Source organism: Sturnira hondurensis, unplaced genomic scaffold (assembly GCF_014824575.4).
Source record: "Sturnira hondurensis isolate 20B ecotype Veracruz unplaced genomic scaffold, ASM1482457v3 Scaffold0021209, whole genome shotgun sequence".
NCBI lineage: Eukaryota > Metazoa > Chordata > Mammalia > Chiroptera > Phyllostomidae > Sturnira > Sturnira hondurensis.
Genome location: NW_028093840.1, coordinates 686789 through 704721, shown reverse-complemented (window position 1 = coordinate 704721; position 17933 = coordinate 686789). Strand labels below are relative to the sequence as shown.

Below are 17933 nucleotides of genomic sequence, written 5' to 3'. Positions count from 1 at the left end.
TAAGACAAAAACTGAATTAAAAAAAGTAAGGCTTTGAATGGGATTGTCTATAAAAAAGTAGGAGAGATTTGATATTTTCAGAATATGATGTCTAGCAATCCATGATATTGCATATTTTTCCATTTATCTAAAATTAGGATTTAGAGGAACAAATATAAAGCATACATGGACAACAACTAAGAAGGGTGGAAATGGGAGGGAGGGGGGAGGATTGGGGAGTAGGATGGGATGGGAGTAATAGACAGAAAACTGTACTTGAAAAATAATTAAATAATTTTAAAAAATAATAAAATAAAATTAAATTAAGATTATATTCATTTATTGATATGAAATCAAAACCAATTTATTTTTGTATATTAACTTTATATCTATATTATTCCTTACTAAACTTACTTATTAACTTATTAATATTAACTTATTAACTATTAACACATCATGTAATAATACTTATAGATTAAAGATTTTCTATGTTCCAAATAGTAATCGTTTAATTACTTCTTTTAATAATTATACATTGTATTACCTTTTTGCCTCATTGAAGTAATACCCAAAGAAANCAGTATAAAATATAAGCTACATTCATAAGTCCATATTAAGACAAAAACTGAATTAAAAAAGTAAGACTTTGAATGGGATTGTCTATAAAAAAGTAGGAGAGATTTGATATTTTCAGAATATGATGTCTAGCAATCCATGATATTGCATATTTTTCCATTTATCTAAAATTAGGATTTAGAGGAACAAATATAAAGCATACATGGACAACAACTAAGAAGGGTGGAAATGGGAGGGAGGGGGGAGGATTGGGGAGTAGGATGGGATGGGAGTAATAGACAGAAAACTGTACTTGAAAAATAATTAAATAATTTTAAAAAATAATAAAATTAAATTAAATTAAGATTATATTCATTTATTGATATGAAATCAAAACCAATTTATTTTTGTATATTAACTTTATATCTATATTACTCCTTACTGAACTTACTTATTAACTTATTAATATTAACTTATTAACTATTAACACATCATGTAATAATACTTATAGACTAAAGATTTTCTATGTTCCAAATAGTAATGGTTTAATTACTTCTTTTAATAATTATACATTCTATTACCTTTTTGCCTCATTGAAGTAATACCCAAAGAAAGATTTTTTTAATGTAGAAAATAGTGGATATTCTTGCTTCATTTTTGATCTGAGAAAAAATATATTTTAAGAATTTTTCATTAATAATGTTAAAATTTATATATATATTCTTTATAATATGGATACTCATTTTTATAGTCAGTTTTCTATGAGTTTTATCAAATAAATTTTATCAAAGGCTTTTTTGCATATATTCATTAATTATATATTTAATTTTAAAACCTTTATTCTACTTTAAGGTGATGAAATATATTGCCTTTTATGCATATGTGCCTACATCTTCTGATTTTTAGATTGGGCTAATTCTATTGTTCTGTGCTCAAGTTTACGGATTCTATCCTCTACATTTTTTTAATGAACCAGTTTAGCAGGTTTATTAAAATTTATGTTATTGCATTTTTAATTCTTTAATTTTTATTTGGTCATTCAAAATTGTCTATTTCTTTCTGAAATTTTTGCAATTTTTTATTTGGTTCAAAAGAGAAGTTGTATTTTCTGTTGAAATATTTTTATTAAAGTGGCTTTATATTCTTTTCAGATAATTTTACTATGTGATTCATCTAGTTGGTATAATCTTTCCTCATTCAAATTTCAAATGATTTCTCATTCAAATGACTTTCTGGTTTTCAAAGTGCCGTGTTATTTTATTGTATCCTGGTCATTTTGCTTATGTTAAGAGGCTCTGGCTCTTATTTAAGAATATTTTTTTCTTTTTAATAGGGATTCACCCCTTTACCACTCATGTACTAACCTACTTCTGTGTCTATGGCTGTGGTTTCATTGCCAGTATAGTTCCTAGAGGATCTTTGTTGATAGTTTGATCTGATTGACTTACCTTGTGTCCCTAGGGCTCCTACTATGCTCTGTTGGTGCTATTTGAGGAGGTAGGAAGAGTTCCACTAAGCATTTAGCTCCCTAGTGCCACTAAGATAAAGGGATGTTTTGTCTGGCAGTGGGTAGTTGCTCCCTCTATTGGGTAGAAGCCTTTAAAATATCCTTCCTCTGTCCTGTTTCTCTAGTCCTGGGGTCCCCAATGAAGTCTATTTTTATTATGTCCTTCAAAGTTTTGTTGGGTGTCTCTGGCATTTCCCCCCATTGTTTACAGCTGTACTTATTGGGCGGGGGGAGGTGGGACAAGGAAAGGTGAATCTATGCCATCTTCTTGTAACCAAAAGTTATTGTAAATTGTTTTGACAGCCAATTCTTTTAAAAATATATATTTTTTATTTTTAGAGTGAGGGGAAGGGAGGGAGAAAGAGAGAGAATCATCAATGCATGGTTGCCTCTCACACACCCCCTACAGGGGAACTGGTCTGCAACTCAGGCATGTGCCCTGACTGGGATTTGAACCAGCAACCCTTTGGCTTGGAGACTGGCACTCAGTCCACTGAGACACACCAGCCAGGGCCTGATAGACAATTCTTTAATAACTTGAAGTTGATCATTTTTTTAACCTGATTTATGTCATCATGTTCCTCTTTCTATTAACTGCTACTTCTCTAATTATCTTAGTTTTTCTCTTAGTTTGTGTAAGACTTTTTAAGGTATAAATGTGTCTCTTCCAGATATTTTTGCTTTAAATACATTTTCAGCTTTTATATATTTTTAATATTTTTATGCCTCTTTTAGAATATTTCTTTTGAGAAATAGCCATTATTTCAACAGGTAGATTGAGACCTAGTAAATCTGTGATTTGGAAAATGTTTCTACTTATTGACAGTAATAGTTTTCATTCTTATTCTAAGCTTTCAGGGGAAGAAAAACAAAACATTCAATGGTGTAATGGAAAAAATAATATCTATTTTTTGCAGAAGGTTGGAATAAATTCAGGTGATTTTATTTAAATAAAATTAGCACTCAGGACAACATCTGCAGGGTCATTTATTTGTTTATCTCTAAATATTGCACAATATATGCCCAATAAATATTTATTAAATTAATAAATATAGTGATTTCAGCATTACATTTTTTCTGTAAACTCTGTAATCCTTCATATTTGCCTAAAATAGATATAAACTCAAGAAAACCTCAATAAATGTGAATGGAAGCGGATGATGTTGTGTGTGAACAGGGCACCACAGAGTGTTAGAAAGAGGAAGAGCACTGATGGCCTCATTTCTGCAGTGTTAGATAATCTATTCCACTGTCTTTCATAAAATTTCTTTGGCCATTAGGGAAAAAATCAAAGGTGGAAAAGACAACAAAGCATTCCAAGGTTTTGCAACTATAAAAACTTTGTGAATGTACTGATATGGTACTATTTATGCTTTTTAATTTTAGGTTCAAGTTCTTCGGAATGCTGGAGAAGAAGTGACGCTAACAGTGTCTTTTTTAAAAAGAGCACCTGCGTTCCTCAAACTCCCACTGAATGACGACTGTGCATGTAAGCATTTATGAAGCATAGGTAAAATGCTCACATTGTTGCATTTACTTTTTAAATATCATTTCCTGACATTAATTAGTTACTCTTTTTAAAATTTGGATTTCTGCCTGAACACAAACATTTTTGTCACAAATTATTTTATTAATTCTTATGTAAAGAGAACAGATGTTATTTTTATTGCAGAATGAATTCATTACATTTACTGTTATTTTCAAATCTTTTATTGAAGGAGCTTATAGACACTGACTTGGCTACTTAAGCTGCCTGGATGAAGTCGTGAGGTTGAAGGAAGCACCAGTATATGTGGACATGTATTAATTTTCATAAGAGCTCCTTAAAAATTTCTCTATCATGTGCACACTATCAAAGAAGAATATATTTTTAACTGAGGCATAATTTGCATGCAATTAATTGCAAAGGCCTTAAACAAATAGTTGAAACAGTTCTAACGAACACACATTTGCTTACTCCACATCCTTTAAACCACAGAATTGGTCTCATGTGCCTTTTCCCAGTAAATAACATCACCAGAAACAATCATTGGCTGTATATCTTGTCATCATATATTATGTTTATTTCTCTTTAAAGTTTGTTTTTTATTGTTCAACTACAGTTGTCCCCATTTTCCACTCTGATCCTTTTTTAAACTGTATAGAATGGAATGTTACTGTGTTTACTCTTTTGTGTCTGGCTTCTTCTATTATGTGCAAGTGCTTGTTATATATTTCAATGGTTTGTTCATTTATTTTGCTGTGTAATATTCCATTATATGAATATATTAAAGCTTCATAATGCATTATTTATTTATAAACAACAGAGTTGTTTCCAGTATTTTGCTATTGTACATTTAACTGCTATGAACATTCTTGTGCAGGCATTGAAAGTCTTACAATTTTCTAACAATTGTAAGTGTCTAGAAGTAGAACTGCTGAGTCATAGAATAGTTGTATAAGTAACGTGTTAACAAACTACCGGGAATATTTCTAAAACAAGCATATATTTCAAGGCCTCTCACTTCCTACTCCAGCAATGTATGAGAGTTCTTGTTGGGTATATTTATTCCAATATTTGATGGTGGAATATCTTTCACCATTATATTGATGTGTAGTGCTCTCTTTGTAGTTTTAATTTGTATTTTTCAGATGACTAATGATGATTAGTTCCTTGTCATATGGCATTTGTATATTTTATTGTCTATTTGCATATCTTATTTTGTAATATGTCTGCTCAATATTTTTGCCCATTTTTCTATTGTCATGTCTTTTTATACTTCACCGCAGGAGTTTAAAAATATAATATGTATATAACCCTTTGTCAGCTATATGTGTTACATTTTCTTTTTTCTTTTTTTACATTTTTGCTCCATCTGTGCATAACTATATTTTTTACATAAAGTTGTCTTAGATTTGCAGTTTTTAATTTTGATAATGTCTAATTTACCATATTTTGGTCATTTTTGCTGTATATGCTAATTATTTTATCTATCTTCTACGAAAAATAATTGCCTAACCCAAGATCAAAAAGTTGTTTTCTTATATTTTTCCTATCAGCTTTAGAGCAATTGACTTTTATAACTCATCTTACATTAATTTTTAATTGTCTGAAGTAGAAATCATGAATTAAGGAATCATTTTCTCATTTCATTAATTTATTCATCTGTTCTTTCAACAAAACCACACTGATGATTACTGAAACATTATATAAGCATGCATATTTTATCATGCTTCACTTTACTGTGCTTTGAAGATACTGCATTTTTTACAAACTGAAGTTTTATAGTAACCCTGTGTGAAACAAGTCTACCGGCCCCATTTCTCCAACAGCACTTGCTCACTTCCTTTCTCTGTGTCACATTTTGGTCATTTTCACAATATTTTGAATCTATTTATTATGGTGATAAATGATCAGTTATCTTTTAAGTTACTATTGCATTTGTTTTGTAGCACCACAAATTGTGCCCACATAAAATGGCAAACAGTTGATCAATGTTGTTCTTACCACTCTATCCAACTAGCCATTCCCTAACCTCTTTCTCTCTTCTCAACCCTCTTAGTCCCTGAGACACAAAACTAAAATTAAACTAGTTAAAGTAGCCTGTAAACGTGCAAGAGAAAAGAATAGTCACATATCTCTCATTTTAAATCAAAAGCTAGAGATGACTAAGCTTAGTGAGAAAGGCATGTTGAAAGCCAAGGTAGGTTGAAAGTTAGACTTCTTGTGCCAAACAGCCAAGCTGTGAATGCAAAGGAAGTTCTTGAAGAAAATTAAAAGTGTACTCCATTGACCATCCAAAGGACAAGATGGGAAACAGCATCACTGTTTATATAAAGAACATTTTAGTGATCTGCATAGAAGATCAAAGCAGCCACGACATTTCCGTAAGCCAAAATCTAATCCGGAGGAAGCCTCTAGTTTTCTTCTACTCTATGACTAAGAGATGTGAAGAATCTAGAGAGGGAAATGTTTGAAAGTAGCAGAGACTAACTCCTGAGGTTTAAGAAGTTCTCTCCACACACTAAAAGTGCAGGGTAAATCTGCAAGTTATCAAGGAAATCTAGCAGATAATTAACGAAGGTAGTTATGATGAACAATAGTCTGTCAATGTAGATAAAACAACCTTATGCCAGAAGACAATGTCTACTAAAACTTTTCATGAGTAGAGAAGAAAAATCAATGTCTGGTTCAAAACTTCAAATGACATGCTGACTCTCTTGTTAGAAGTTAGTACAGCTGGTATCTATATTTGAAGCCCAAGCTCATTTACAATTAGGGACCTTAAAAATTGTACTGAATCTGCTCTGAATTAGTATAATTAATGGAACAACAATGCCTGCATAACAGCACATCTGTTTACTACATCATTTACCAAATATTTTAATCCTACTGTTGACAACTACTACATAGAAAGTAAGATTTCTTTAAAAATATCACTGCTCATTGACAATGCATCTGATTACTAAAGAGCTCTGATGGAGATGTACAATGGTATTAAGGTTGTTTTCATGCTTGTTAACACAACACCCATTGTGTAGCTCATGTTTCAGGAATAAATTTGACTTTGTTACTTAAAAAATACATTTCATAAAGGTATCACTTCCAGAAATAGTGATTACTCTGATGGATCTTGAAAAAGTAAATTGAAAACCTTGTGAAGAGGATTCACCACTCTGGATGCCTTGAAAGACATTCATGGTTAATGAGAACAGACTATCAACATCAACAGGAATTTTGAAGAAGCTGATTTCTACCCTCACGGTAACTTTTCAGGATTCAAGACTTTAGAGGAGGAAGTAAGTGCAGATGTGGTGGAAATAGCAAAAGAACTACAACTAGAAATGGAGCCTGAAGATGTGACTGAATTGCTACAGTCTCGTGATAAAACTTTACTAGATGAAGTTGTGCTTCTTTTGGGTGATCAAAGAAAGTGGTTTCTTGAGATAGAGTCTACCGTGAAGACACTATGAATATTGTTAAATGGCAATACAAGATTTAGAATACTACGTAACAGTGTATAAAGCACTAGCAGTGTTTGTGAAGATTGGCTCCAGTTTTTAAAGAAGTTTTACTGTGGGTAAATGCTATCAAACAACACTGCAAGCTGCCAAGGAATTTTTAAGGAAAAGTCAAATGAAGCAGGTACTTCATCATCATCGTATTTCAAGAATTTGCCATTGCAGTTCCAAACTTCAGCATCCACCACCCGCTGATAAGTCACCCGCTATCAATATTAAGGCAATACCCTCTACCAGCAAAAGGATTACAACCCGTTAAAAGCTCAGATGATGGTTAGCATTTTTAAACATTAAAATTTTCTTTTAACTAAAGTGTTTTTTAGACACAATGCTATTGCACACTTAATAGACTATAGTAGTGTAAACATAACTCAAATGCACTACTTTACTGTGGTGGTCCAAAACTGCAACCACAGTATCTCTGTGGTACTCCTGTAAAGTCTGTAAAAGGTCACCTAGGATGAATTCCTCCACAAGGGCAGTTTATCCAGATCATTTGGTTGTTCTAAATCCTTTACATTACTGCATACATTTTAGACATAGCTTGTCAAGTTCTGTTAAAGTAAAAGCTATTATTATTTTGAATGGGAGTATATTGAATTTATAGACAATTTGAATAATTAATTCCCTAACAAATATAAACATTTCAATCTATGAACATAATGTACCTTTATATATATATATATATATATATATATATATATATATATATATACACACACGCACATATACATATATATATATAAAATTTTCATCAATATTTTAGTGTTTTCAGTGGGGAAGTCTTGCAAGTCTTGCATTAAATTTATTTTAAGGATTTCATGTTTTTATATTATTATAAATGTTATATTAAATATTTAATTTTCTAATTATCTGTTGCTAACACAGAAATAAATTTTTCTATATTGATAAATTCTTCAACATATCTCAATTTTCTTATTAATTTTGGTAAGTTTTTTTCTACATTCTTTAAATTTTTCTGTGTATGACTGTCATTTAAAAATTTTTTGCTTATTTTTTCCAAATTATATGCTTCAATTTCTCTTATTCCCTATTGCAATAGCCAGGACCTCCAGTAAAATATTGATTAGGTTACTGAAAGCAGAAATCCTTCTTTTGCTCAAGATATTACAGAGGCAGTTTCAAGTCTTTTACCATTAATAGCTAAAGGTATGCATAGATGCCCTTTATTAGATTGAGGAAATGTCTCTTTATTCCTCGATTATTTAGAATTTTTCTTTGTCTTCCTCTTTTTTAAAAGTATGTTTGTGACAGTTTGCCTCAATTCATTTAGGATACATCTATAATCTTATAACAAAGTCCTTCTTTTGGCATATTAATTGGTTATAGTGATAGCAAGATATGATGTCCTAGCATCTCTAATATGACAACTACATTTCCTGCTTCTTGAGCTGAAGTCCAAGTTACCTTATATCCATGACATGCAACTTACCTGCGATCATGTATGCTGCAGTCCTGATGCATAAACTGTTTAGAGAGGAGCTAATGCTAACTGATTAGAGTGAATGTTGAAAAAACTACAGATTTCCTTTTTGGGGGGGGGCTTTCTGTTTCTACTCTCTGACCCCAATGACTTTTCTTTTACAAAAAGTCAAAATACTTAGAGCTAGTCTGAATAACAGCAGCACTGGAGGAGCATCGCAATTAGTTTCTGTTAAAAAGCAATGCCTGTGCAAGGCACACTTTACACCACAGGCAAAAAGAAAGATGACTCTAGTTTTAAAGCTGCACATTAGAGTCTCTTAAAAAAAAATTCCTTCAAGTTCTTCTAGATCAAGGGTGTCAAACTCATTTTCGTGGGGGGCCACATCAGCCTAGCAGTTAGTTGCCTTTGGAGGACTGAAATAATTTCAGGACTGTATAAATGTAACTACTCCTTAGCTATTAAGGAATTGAAATTTTATCCGGCCCTTTGAAGGCAACCACAAGGCTGATGGGGCCAACGGTGCAAATGAGTTTGACACCCTGTTCTAGATGGTGTTATTGCTGTATATTGTTGGTAGGCCACACGTTTCGTTGTATTTGCTTTGAAGAGATCTCNAAACTCATTTTCGTGGGGGGCCACATCAGCCTAGCAGTTAGTTGCCTTTGGAGGACTGAAATAATTTCAGGACTGTATAAATGTAACTACTCCTTAGCTATTAAGGAATTGAAATTTTATCCGGCCCTTTGAAGGCAACCACAAAGCTGATGGGGCCACCGGTGCAAATGAGTTTGACACCCTGTTCTAGATGGTGTTATTGCTGTATATTGTTGGTAGGCCACACGTTTTGTTGTATTTGCTTTGAAGGGATCTCGTAATAGATCTTCGGTAATCCTTTCTTACAGTGTCCTTTTCTTTAGCTAGGATTTCACATAACTAATGCTTTATTAAGAATGTCTTTCTTGTTGTCATATTGGTCTTCTAATATATCTCCATAGATATCCATGAAGCAGTTAGGTGGGGGAACTACAACTTAGTTCTAAATCAAATAGTCAGTTTAACAGATTAGGATATTTGGAAAAGACCATAATGCTGAAAAATTCCATTCAGGCAGTTTCATGCAATTTCATTTTATGTTACTACTTTGATCATTTCTAGAATGTACTGGACTTCTCTCGATCTTGTAGTCAGTGGTATTAAAACTCATGAAGTATCTGTAACTCCACACAGTTAAGAAGTTGGCCTACATACTGCATCTCATTATCTCAAAGCTTTTTTAAGTATATTTTATTGATTATGCTGTTACCATTGTCTCATTTTTTTCTCACCTTTATTCCTCTCCACCCTACACCCCTCTCCCACCAGCATCCGACTCCCCTTAGTTGATGTCCATGGACCATACATATAAGTTCTTTGGCTTCTACATTTCCTATACTATTCTTAACCTCCCTCTGTCCATTTCATACTTATCATTTATGCTTATTCCCTATACCTTTCCCCCCATTCTCCCCATCTCCCTCCCTGCTGATAACCTTCCATACAATCTCCATTTTTGTGATGCTGTTCTTGTTCTGGTCATTTCCTTAGTTTTTTCTCCTTAGGTTCAGTTGTTGATAGTTGTGAGTTTGTTGTCATTTTACTGTTCATATTGTTGATCTTCTTTTTCTTAGATAAGTTCCTTTAACATTTCATATAATAAGGGCTTGGTGATGATGAACTTCTTTAACTTAACCTTACCTGGGAAGCAGTTTATCTGCCCTTCCATTCTAAATGATAGCTTTGCTAGATAGAGCAATCTTGGATGTAGGTCCTTGCCTTTCATGACTTTGAATACTTCCTTCCCACCCCTTCTTGCCTGCAGGTTTTCTTTTGAGAAATCAGCTGACAGTCTTTATGGGAACTCCTTTGTAGATAACTGTCTTCATTTCTCTTTCTGCTTTTAAGATTCATTCCTTATCTTTTATCTTGGTAACTTAATTACAGTCTGCTTTTGTGTGTGCTTCCTTGGGTTTGACTTCTTTGAGACTTTCTGAGCTTCCTGGAAGTCTATGTCTTTTGCCAGGTTGGGGAGGTTCTCTTCATTATTTTTTTCAAATAATTTTTCCATTTGTTGCTCTTCCTATTCTCCTTCTGGCATTCCTATGATTTGGATGTTGGAAAGTTCAAGGTTCTTCTGGAGGTTCCTATGCCTCTCCTCATTTTTTTGAATTCTTGTTTCTTCATTCTGTTCTAGCTAAATGTTTATTTATTCTTTCTACTCCAAGTCATTTATTTGAGTCCCTGTTTCTTTTCCTTCACTGTTGTTCCCCTGTTATTTTTCTTTGTTTTAGTTTTCATACTCTTTACTTTTCCCTCTATTTTGCAACTATACTCAATCATTTCTGTGAGCATCCTGACTACCAGCATTTTGAACTGTGCATCTATCTCTTCATCACTTGGTGACTATCTCTTCATCACTTGGTTCTTTTTTTTTTTTTTGAGTTTTGATCTGCTCTTTCATTTGGGCTATGTATCTTGCCTTGAGAACCTGTTATGTAGTAAGGTGTGGGGCCTTAGGTATTCACTAGGGCAGGGCAACCCACTTGGCTGCATTGTGATGCTGCTTGTGGGGCAGTGGTCTGAGAGGGAAAAATGCCACTTGCTCAGCTCTCAGCTGGCTTTCAGTCACTTTCCCCAGTACCCACAAGCAAACTGAGGCCTTCTGGCGCTGATTCCCTGGTGGTGGGTTTGTGTATGTTTTAGGACCCTGTGGGTCTCTCCAACAAACTCTCCTGCAAGGCTGGGAGTTTCTCCCACCACCATAACCCCCATCAGTCTTTACAGCCAGAGGTTTTGAGGCTTTATTTCCCCATGCTGGAACTTTGGGTTGCACAGTCTGTCTCATTCCTTAGTTGTTCCTCCTAGATTATCCTCACCCAAATGTGAGACTACCCACTCCACCAGCTGCAGCCTTGTCCACCTGATCCTCCAGCTGCTACCTTACCATGCATCCTCTCCACTCTGGCTGCCCATCTCTGCCTGTCCTATTGGTCTGAGTGAATGTTTCTTTAACCTTTTGCTTGTGGGACTTCCATACAGTTCAATTTTCTGGCAGTTATGGTTATTTTTTTCAAATTTTTTGTTGACCTTTTTGTGGCTATGTGAGGAGGCAAAGTGTATCTATCTATCTATGTCTCCATCTTGGCCAGAAGTTCATTATCCCAAAATTTAATTCCTGAATAACCTACTGTGGGTATTACAAAGCATGATGTTAGTTTGTACCCTGATTTAGAATATTAACAATAAACTTAAGCTCCTGAGATGAATCATTTAACAATTTCACTAATACTTGCCTATGATGCCAAACTTGATAGTTTTGGGGTTGTTCTTCAATTATTGCATTGTTGTAACTCATTTTCTCACTTGGGTCATTTTGAAGTGACTTTAATAAAACTCTCCAAAAATGCCACACTGTATAATTAGAGATATTTAACTTAAGAGAATCTTCAGTTAGTTTAAAATCTGGTTCGGTACATGAAGGGCCCATGGACATTGACAACAGTGCGGAGATTGACTTCCATAGTAGAGCTCCTTGACCTTAGTTAAGGAGCAGTAACATTTATATAGTCCTAAAATTACGTTCGGCCCTTTGAAGGCAACTGTGAGGCTACATGGCCCCTGATGAAAGTGAGTTTGGCACCCCTGCTGTAGAAGATATAGGTGGTGGGCAAGTTCAGTCTCAGAAACCTGTTGTCCATAGGAAAGCCATAGCTTCAGCTTCCATCTTTTCTAGTTGCTACTGGGGTGTGAGGGGGCATCACTTGGGTGGTGACAGCTTCTGGTGATGGATCTATTGCCCTGCAGTAGCTTTCCTGACTCCCTTAGTGGCCACTATCTCCCCTTAGTCCAAAGAGGTGTTGTGCCTCCTGTCTCAATTTTTTTACATCATCAAGATGTTATTATATCTATCTATCTATCTATCTATCTATCTATCTATCTATATATATATAGAGAGAGAGAGAGAGAGATACACACACACAATTTTATTGATATGATGATAATTTAAAACTTGATTTTGAATGTCAAATCAAGCTTATAGTCTTAGAATCAACACCATATAGTCATGAAGTATTACAGCTTTTTAAAATTTTTAATTATAATTACTGGTTTTGATTTGGTAATATATTGTTAAGTGTGGTAAAGTTTTTTCCAGTGTTTTTGTCCATTGCAGTCCAGTTCTCAATTCATGAAATTTGATATGTTATTATTCTCTTTTTTTCAATTCAAGATGTATATGTTTTAAAGTGTGTACATTAAAAAAAATTGTCTCATAAAAGAGACGCAGATCAACAAGAAAAAATAAAAAAAACAGACTATAAAATCTTTGTTTTCATACTTTGCAGAGAAATTATATTAGGGAAAATGTATATGATTCTCTTTTTAGCACAATAATACTTCTGACTTTTAGCATAATAAAAGTGGAGAACAAAATCATCATTTTTAACACATTAGTAATATTTTAGAAGTGTTACCTATGAATCTGATGTTTAAATTGAAGTATAATATCTCATAGGGAAATGGAGTCAATTGTGTTAAAAGTTATATTTATCAACATTAGCAGTTCTAAAACAACATAATATCTGTAGAAAAACTTACATCAAACAGAAATTAAGAAATATATTTCTAGTCTTAATTTTAAAAAATTACCAAATTGTGGCATCACAACTAATATTTAACTCTTTTGTCCATCTTGAGTTTATTTTTCTGTATGGTGTAAGTTGGTGATCGAGTTTAATTTGTTTGCATGTAGCTGTCCAGATCTCCCAGCACCATTTGTTGAAGAGGCTATTTTTACTCCATTTTATGCTATTGCCCCCTTTGTCATATATTATTGACTATAGAAAAATGGGTTTATTTCTGGGCTCTCTATTCTGTTCCATTGATCTATGTGTCTCTTCTTATCCCTGCACCAGACTGTTTTCATTGCAGTGACTTTGTAATATAGTTTGATACCAGGTATTGTGATCCTCCCTACTTTGTTCTTCTCTATCAAAATTGCTGAAGAGAATATAGGCAGGAAAATTTCAGATATTCCACACAATGATATTTTTACTGATATGTCCCTGAGAGCAAGGAGCATAAAGGAAAGAATAAACAAATGGGGCTGCATCAAATTAAAAAGCTGCTCAGCTGAAGGAAAGATCAGCAAAGAGAAAAGGAAACCAACTATATGGGAAAATATATTTGTCAATGATACCCTGGACGAGGGTTTGATATCCAAAATATATAAAGAACTTACACAACTTCACACAAGGAAGACAAACAATCCAATTTAAAAGATGGCCCAAGGACCTGAACAGACACTTCTCCAAGGAGGGCATACAGAAGGCCCAGAGACATATGAAAGGATGTTTAGCATCACTAGTCATCAGAGAGATGTCTGTTAAAACTATAATGAGAAACCACGTCACACTAGTCAGAATGGCCTTCATAACCAAATCAACAACAAGTGCTGGCAAGGTTGTGGAGAAAAGGGAACCCTAGTACACTGCTGGTGGGAATGCAAACTGGTACAGCCATTCTGAAAAACAATATGGAATTTCCTCAAAAAACTAAAAATGCAACTGCCTTTTGACCCAGCAATTCCACTGTTGGGACTATATCCTAAAAATCCTGAAACACTAATTCCAAAGAACCCATGCACCACAATGTTCATAGCAGCACAATTTATAATAGCCAAGTCTGGAAATAGCCTAAGTGCCCATCAGTAAATGAGTGGGTCAGAAAATGGTGGTACATTTATATAATGGAATACTACACAACAGAAAGAAAGAAGGGACTCCTTCTACCTTTTGCAACATCATGGATGGAACTGGAGAATACTATGTTAAGTGAAATAAGCCAGTTGGTGAAAAACAAATACCATATGACCTCACTTATAAGGGGAATTTAATGAACAAAATAAACTAATGGACAAAGTAGAACTGCAGTCATGGGAACATGGAACAGAGTGACAGTGATGAGGGTACAGGGGAGGGGTTTAATAATGGAAAGAAGCGGAAGGAACTAGTTAAAAAACAACAATCTTTAGACACACATAACTTATGTTTTAAAAATAGATATTAGTAGGTTTAAGATTTTAGTCACATTATGCAAAAGTAGTTGCTGTCAAAAGGATATTTTCAATTATAGTATTTACCAAGAGCCCACAGAAAAACGTTGTTTTTGCATCATGGAAAATTATGGTATCTAAAGATAGAATTTGGCAGTAGGTTGAAACATGAGTTATGTAGAAATTTAAAGACAAACAAAATCCTGCACTATTAACTGTTATAAATATGATTCATAAGAATAGTCCACTTTGGATAATAAAATAAAATATTACTTGTTTGTTTACCTTATAAAGCCTTAATTTTTTTTAAATCGAAGATCAATATTTGCAAGTCTCTCTTAGTGCTCCAATAACTTTAGTCAATTAACTTATTTGCATAACTCTGGCTTATGAATGAAATAAAAATTAATTATACTACCTGATTTACTTGATATAATTGAATATAATGAACATAGTAATGTAGGATGTATTAGTCTAGAACACTGGCATTCTGACCAGCAGGGTATTGTGTTTTTGTTTCCTGTAGGTGCACCAAGTGACCAGAGTAGTGGCACCTCGTCTCCTCTTTGTGACAGTGGCTTACATCTCAACTATCATCCCAACAATACAGTAAGACTGAAGCATGGTTCACATTAATGAGGATATTAACACAAATAAGCCCTCCAAAATATGTATACTGATAGTTTTCAATACCTGATATTACATTTTTTAAAAAATCCTTGGTTGCTTCATCATTTATGTAGTATGATAAGCCAGGAAGGAAAAAATAAGTAGGTCATTTATTTTTTAATGTTATTTTTTTCTTCTCTGAAGTCTATAAGCTATAGAAACGTTTAACTTCAAGAGGTTATGCATAACATCTTAGAATCATTTTTAACATTATATATTACATGTAATTTCATGCTCTAAATAATTTGCCATGATTTTTGCCATTTTTCTATTTAAATTATTTAGCTAAAATAGCTATTTCATTGGTCATTTTGAAGGATTTCTTAGCAATTTGTATACATACCAGGGAATATATACAAAGTGAAAAAATAACCTATACATTATGTTAAACATAATGAATGTTAAACTATACATGTATTTAATCATTGATAAAATTGGCATATGTGTTTGTATATTTCATAAAAGGTTATTTTTAATTGTTCACTTATATTTTGGAGTAAATAGGTTTTATTTGAATTTTTAAATATTTTTAAAACTTCATGTATTTTACACTTTAAAACATTCACACATTCTTAACACAAAATAATTATTTCAGGTTATATGTAAGACTAACAATTTTCCACTATGCTCAAAAACATGAAGTTTAGCAGAGCTAACTTTAAGAAACTTCTATTTTTTCATTCCACATTTTGGCATATGTAAGACATATACCTACTTCTGACTTACACAGTTCATCGTCTGTTTGGAATAAATGACCTAATTGAAGCACTTTACTTCAAAATGCTCCTCTTGAACATCTTCAAGTCTGAATGGCCTTCACTGTACTTAACTGCACCAGTGCTGTTATGTGGGTTGAGTGACTTAGGTCCCCAAGCCTTTATCTCTCTATCATCTATCATCTCTCTATCATCTACCTTTCTACCTATCACCTATCTATCAATTATCTATCTATCTACCTATCTATTTATATGTCATCATCATCTATCATCATCTATCTATCTGTAACCTGAAGACCCTTGGCAAGACCAAGCATTATGTCCACAAGTATAACCTAACTACATCTGGGAATATTTAAGTTGACTTTATTTTCAATTTTTGTTGTCAGAGAAATAATTGTCACACAACATCTAGTATTAAAATGCTAATCTTCAGAAGATGGCAAGATCTGAGTATCTTAAATGTGGTCTAATGAGGAAAATGACTTAAACATTGACTAATGAGAAAATAAATCTATATACTCGGTACTCCCATCAGCTCCGAGTATATAGATCAGCTTCTGAATTCTCCAGTCTTCCAATATTCAGCCAAATCTTTACCTTTTACTTTAGCAATGGTTTGCTCACCTCCTCCCTCATAGTCTGTATACTCTGGTACTTTTGATGCCCATCTAATCCCTTTACTGGGCTGGCATGCGTATACTCGGTGGTTGTGAGTGTTGGCTGCACCTAATCTACAGCTGATCCTTCTTGTAAGGAAAATCTTTTGGGAATAAGGGGTCACTAACCCGTACTTTCATGTGGCTTCAGCCAGGAACTTGTGATAGGTGATAGGGGTATAAAGGCAGGCTCCCTTTCAGAGCCTTGGCAGATGAGGCAGCGGTTCCCCCACACACACCAGGCACACATCTCTGGCCAGGTTGCTCCCTGCCTCATCCCCTGCTTCCCTCAGTCCTGACAGGTTTCTCCTGGGAACTTTCCCTTCACAAGACATTCACAGAAGAATTCCTGTCAGCTTTGCTGATAAGATAGGAAGGAAGAGCTAGTTTGACTAAGAGTTAGTTGGAGAAGACTAGTAATATTTTTATACTATAATAATAAAAAGTCAGAGTTAAACATCTATGGGTAAGAATCATTCTGGTTCTTAACTCATTTCATTGCCATATGAAAAATAATCCATGACATTAATTTTGTGTGTTGGGTTTCCATTTAGAAAGATATGATTAAAGGGTAGAAAATCATTGAGTAATCGTGTAACAAAATTGTTCCAAACAAATCCAGCTGTATAAATTTATTTTTTAATTGTCAGAAAAAATTTACAGGAAATAATGTCTTTCTGTTTTTCAAGAGACACATTTTATTTTTAGCATAAGATTAAAAATTATGCCCTGGCTGCTGTAGCTCAGTGGATTGAGCATGGGCCTGTGACGCAAAGGGTTGCTGGTTTGATTCCCAATCAGGGCACGTGCCTGGGTTGCAGGTCGGGTCCTCAGTAGGGGACACATGAGAGGCAACCACACATTGATATTTCTCTCTCATTCTTTCTCCTTCCCTTCCCTTCTCTCTAAAAATAAATAAACAAGATATTTTTTAAAAAAATATTTTGACATTTTCAACAATCTTTAAGTTTCAGGGTACTTAGTATTTTAGACCATAATAATCAAGACAGATGCAAATTCCAATAAAGTATATTAAAAATAAAGAAAAATAGCCTCAGTGCATTTCAATTAAATTAATATTTGCCATGAGCTTACTCTGTGGAAACACTCTTCTAGGTTCTAGGGGAGATGTTAATTATGGTCCAAAAAGCTTAAAATTCAGATCTATGGACAAATATAGGTCTATAGACAGATGGACCAAATTAATTATAAGAAGAAAATGAATAATGGATATTAGCATTCTAATATCAGAGTAAAGACCTGCCAGAGACTTTTATACAAAGGACTTAATTTAATTCACCAACACTGAGGG

At 33.7% G+C, this 17933-nt stretch overlaps 1 protein-coding gene and 1 pseudogene across 1 annotated transcript in view; one reads left to right on the top strand and one right to left on the bottom strand.

The window, feature by feature from the left end:
- LOC118977063 (gamma-1-syntrophin-like) overlaps positions 1-17933 on the top strand; it is a 263268-nt gene that overhangs the window by 124320 nt on the left and 121015 nt on the right. Inside the window, exons 7-8 of the mRNA XM_037031825.1 lie at positions 3428-3530; positions 15104-15186. Of these exons, the coding sequence (XP_036887720.1) occupies positions 3428-3530; positions 15104-15186 (186 nt within the window). The remainder of the gene's footprint in view (positions 1-3427; positions 3531-15103; positions 15187-17933) is intronic.
- LOC118977067 (protein farnesyltransferase/geranylgeranyltransferase type-1 subunit alpha-like) lies at positions 9291-12012 on the bottom strand (annotated as a pseudogene).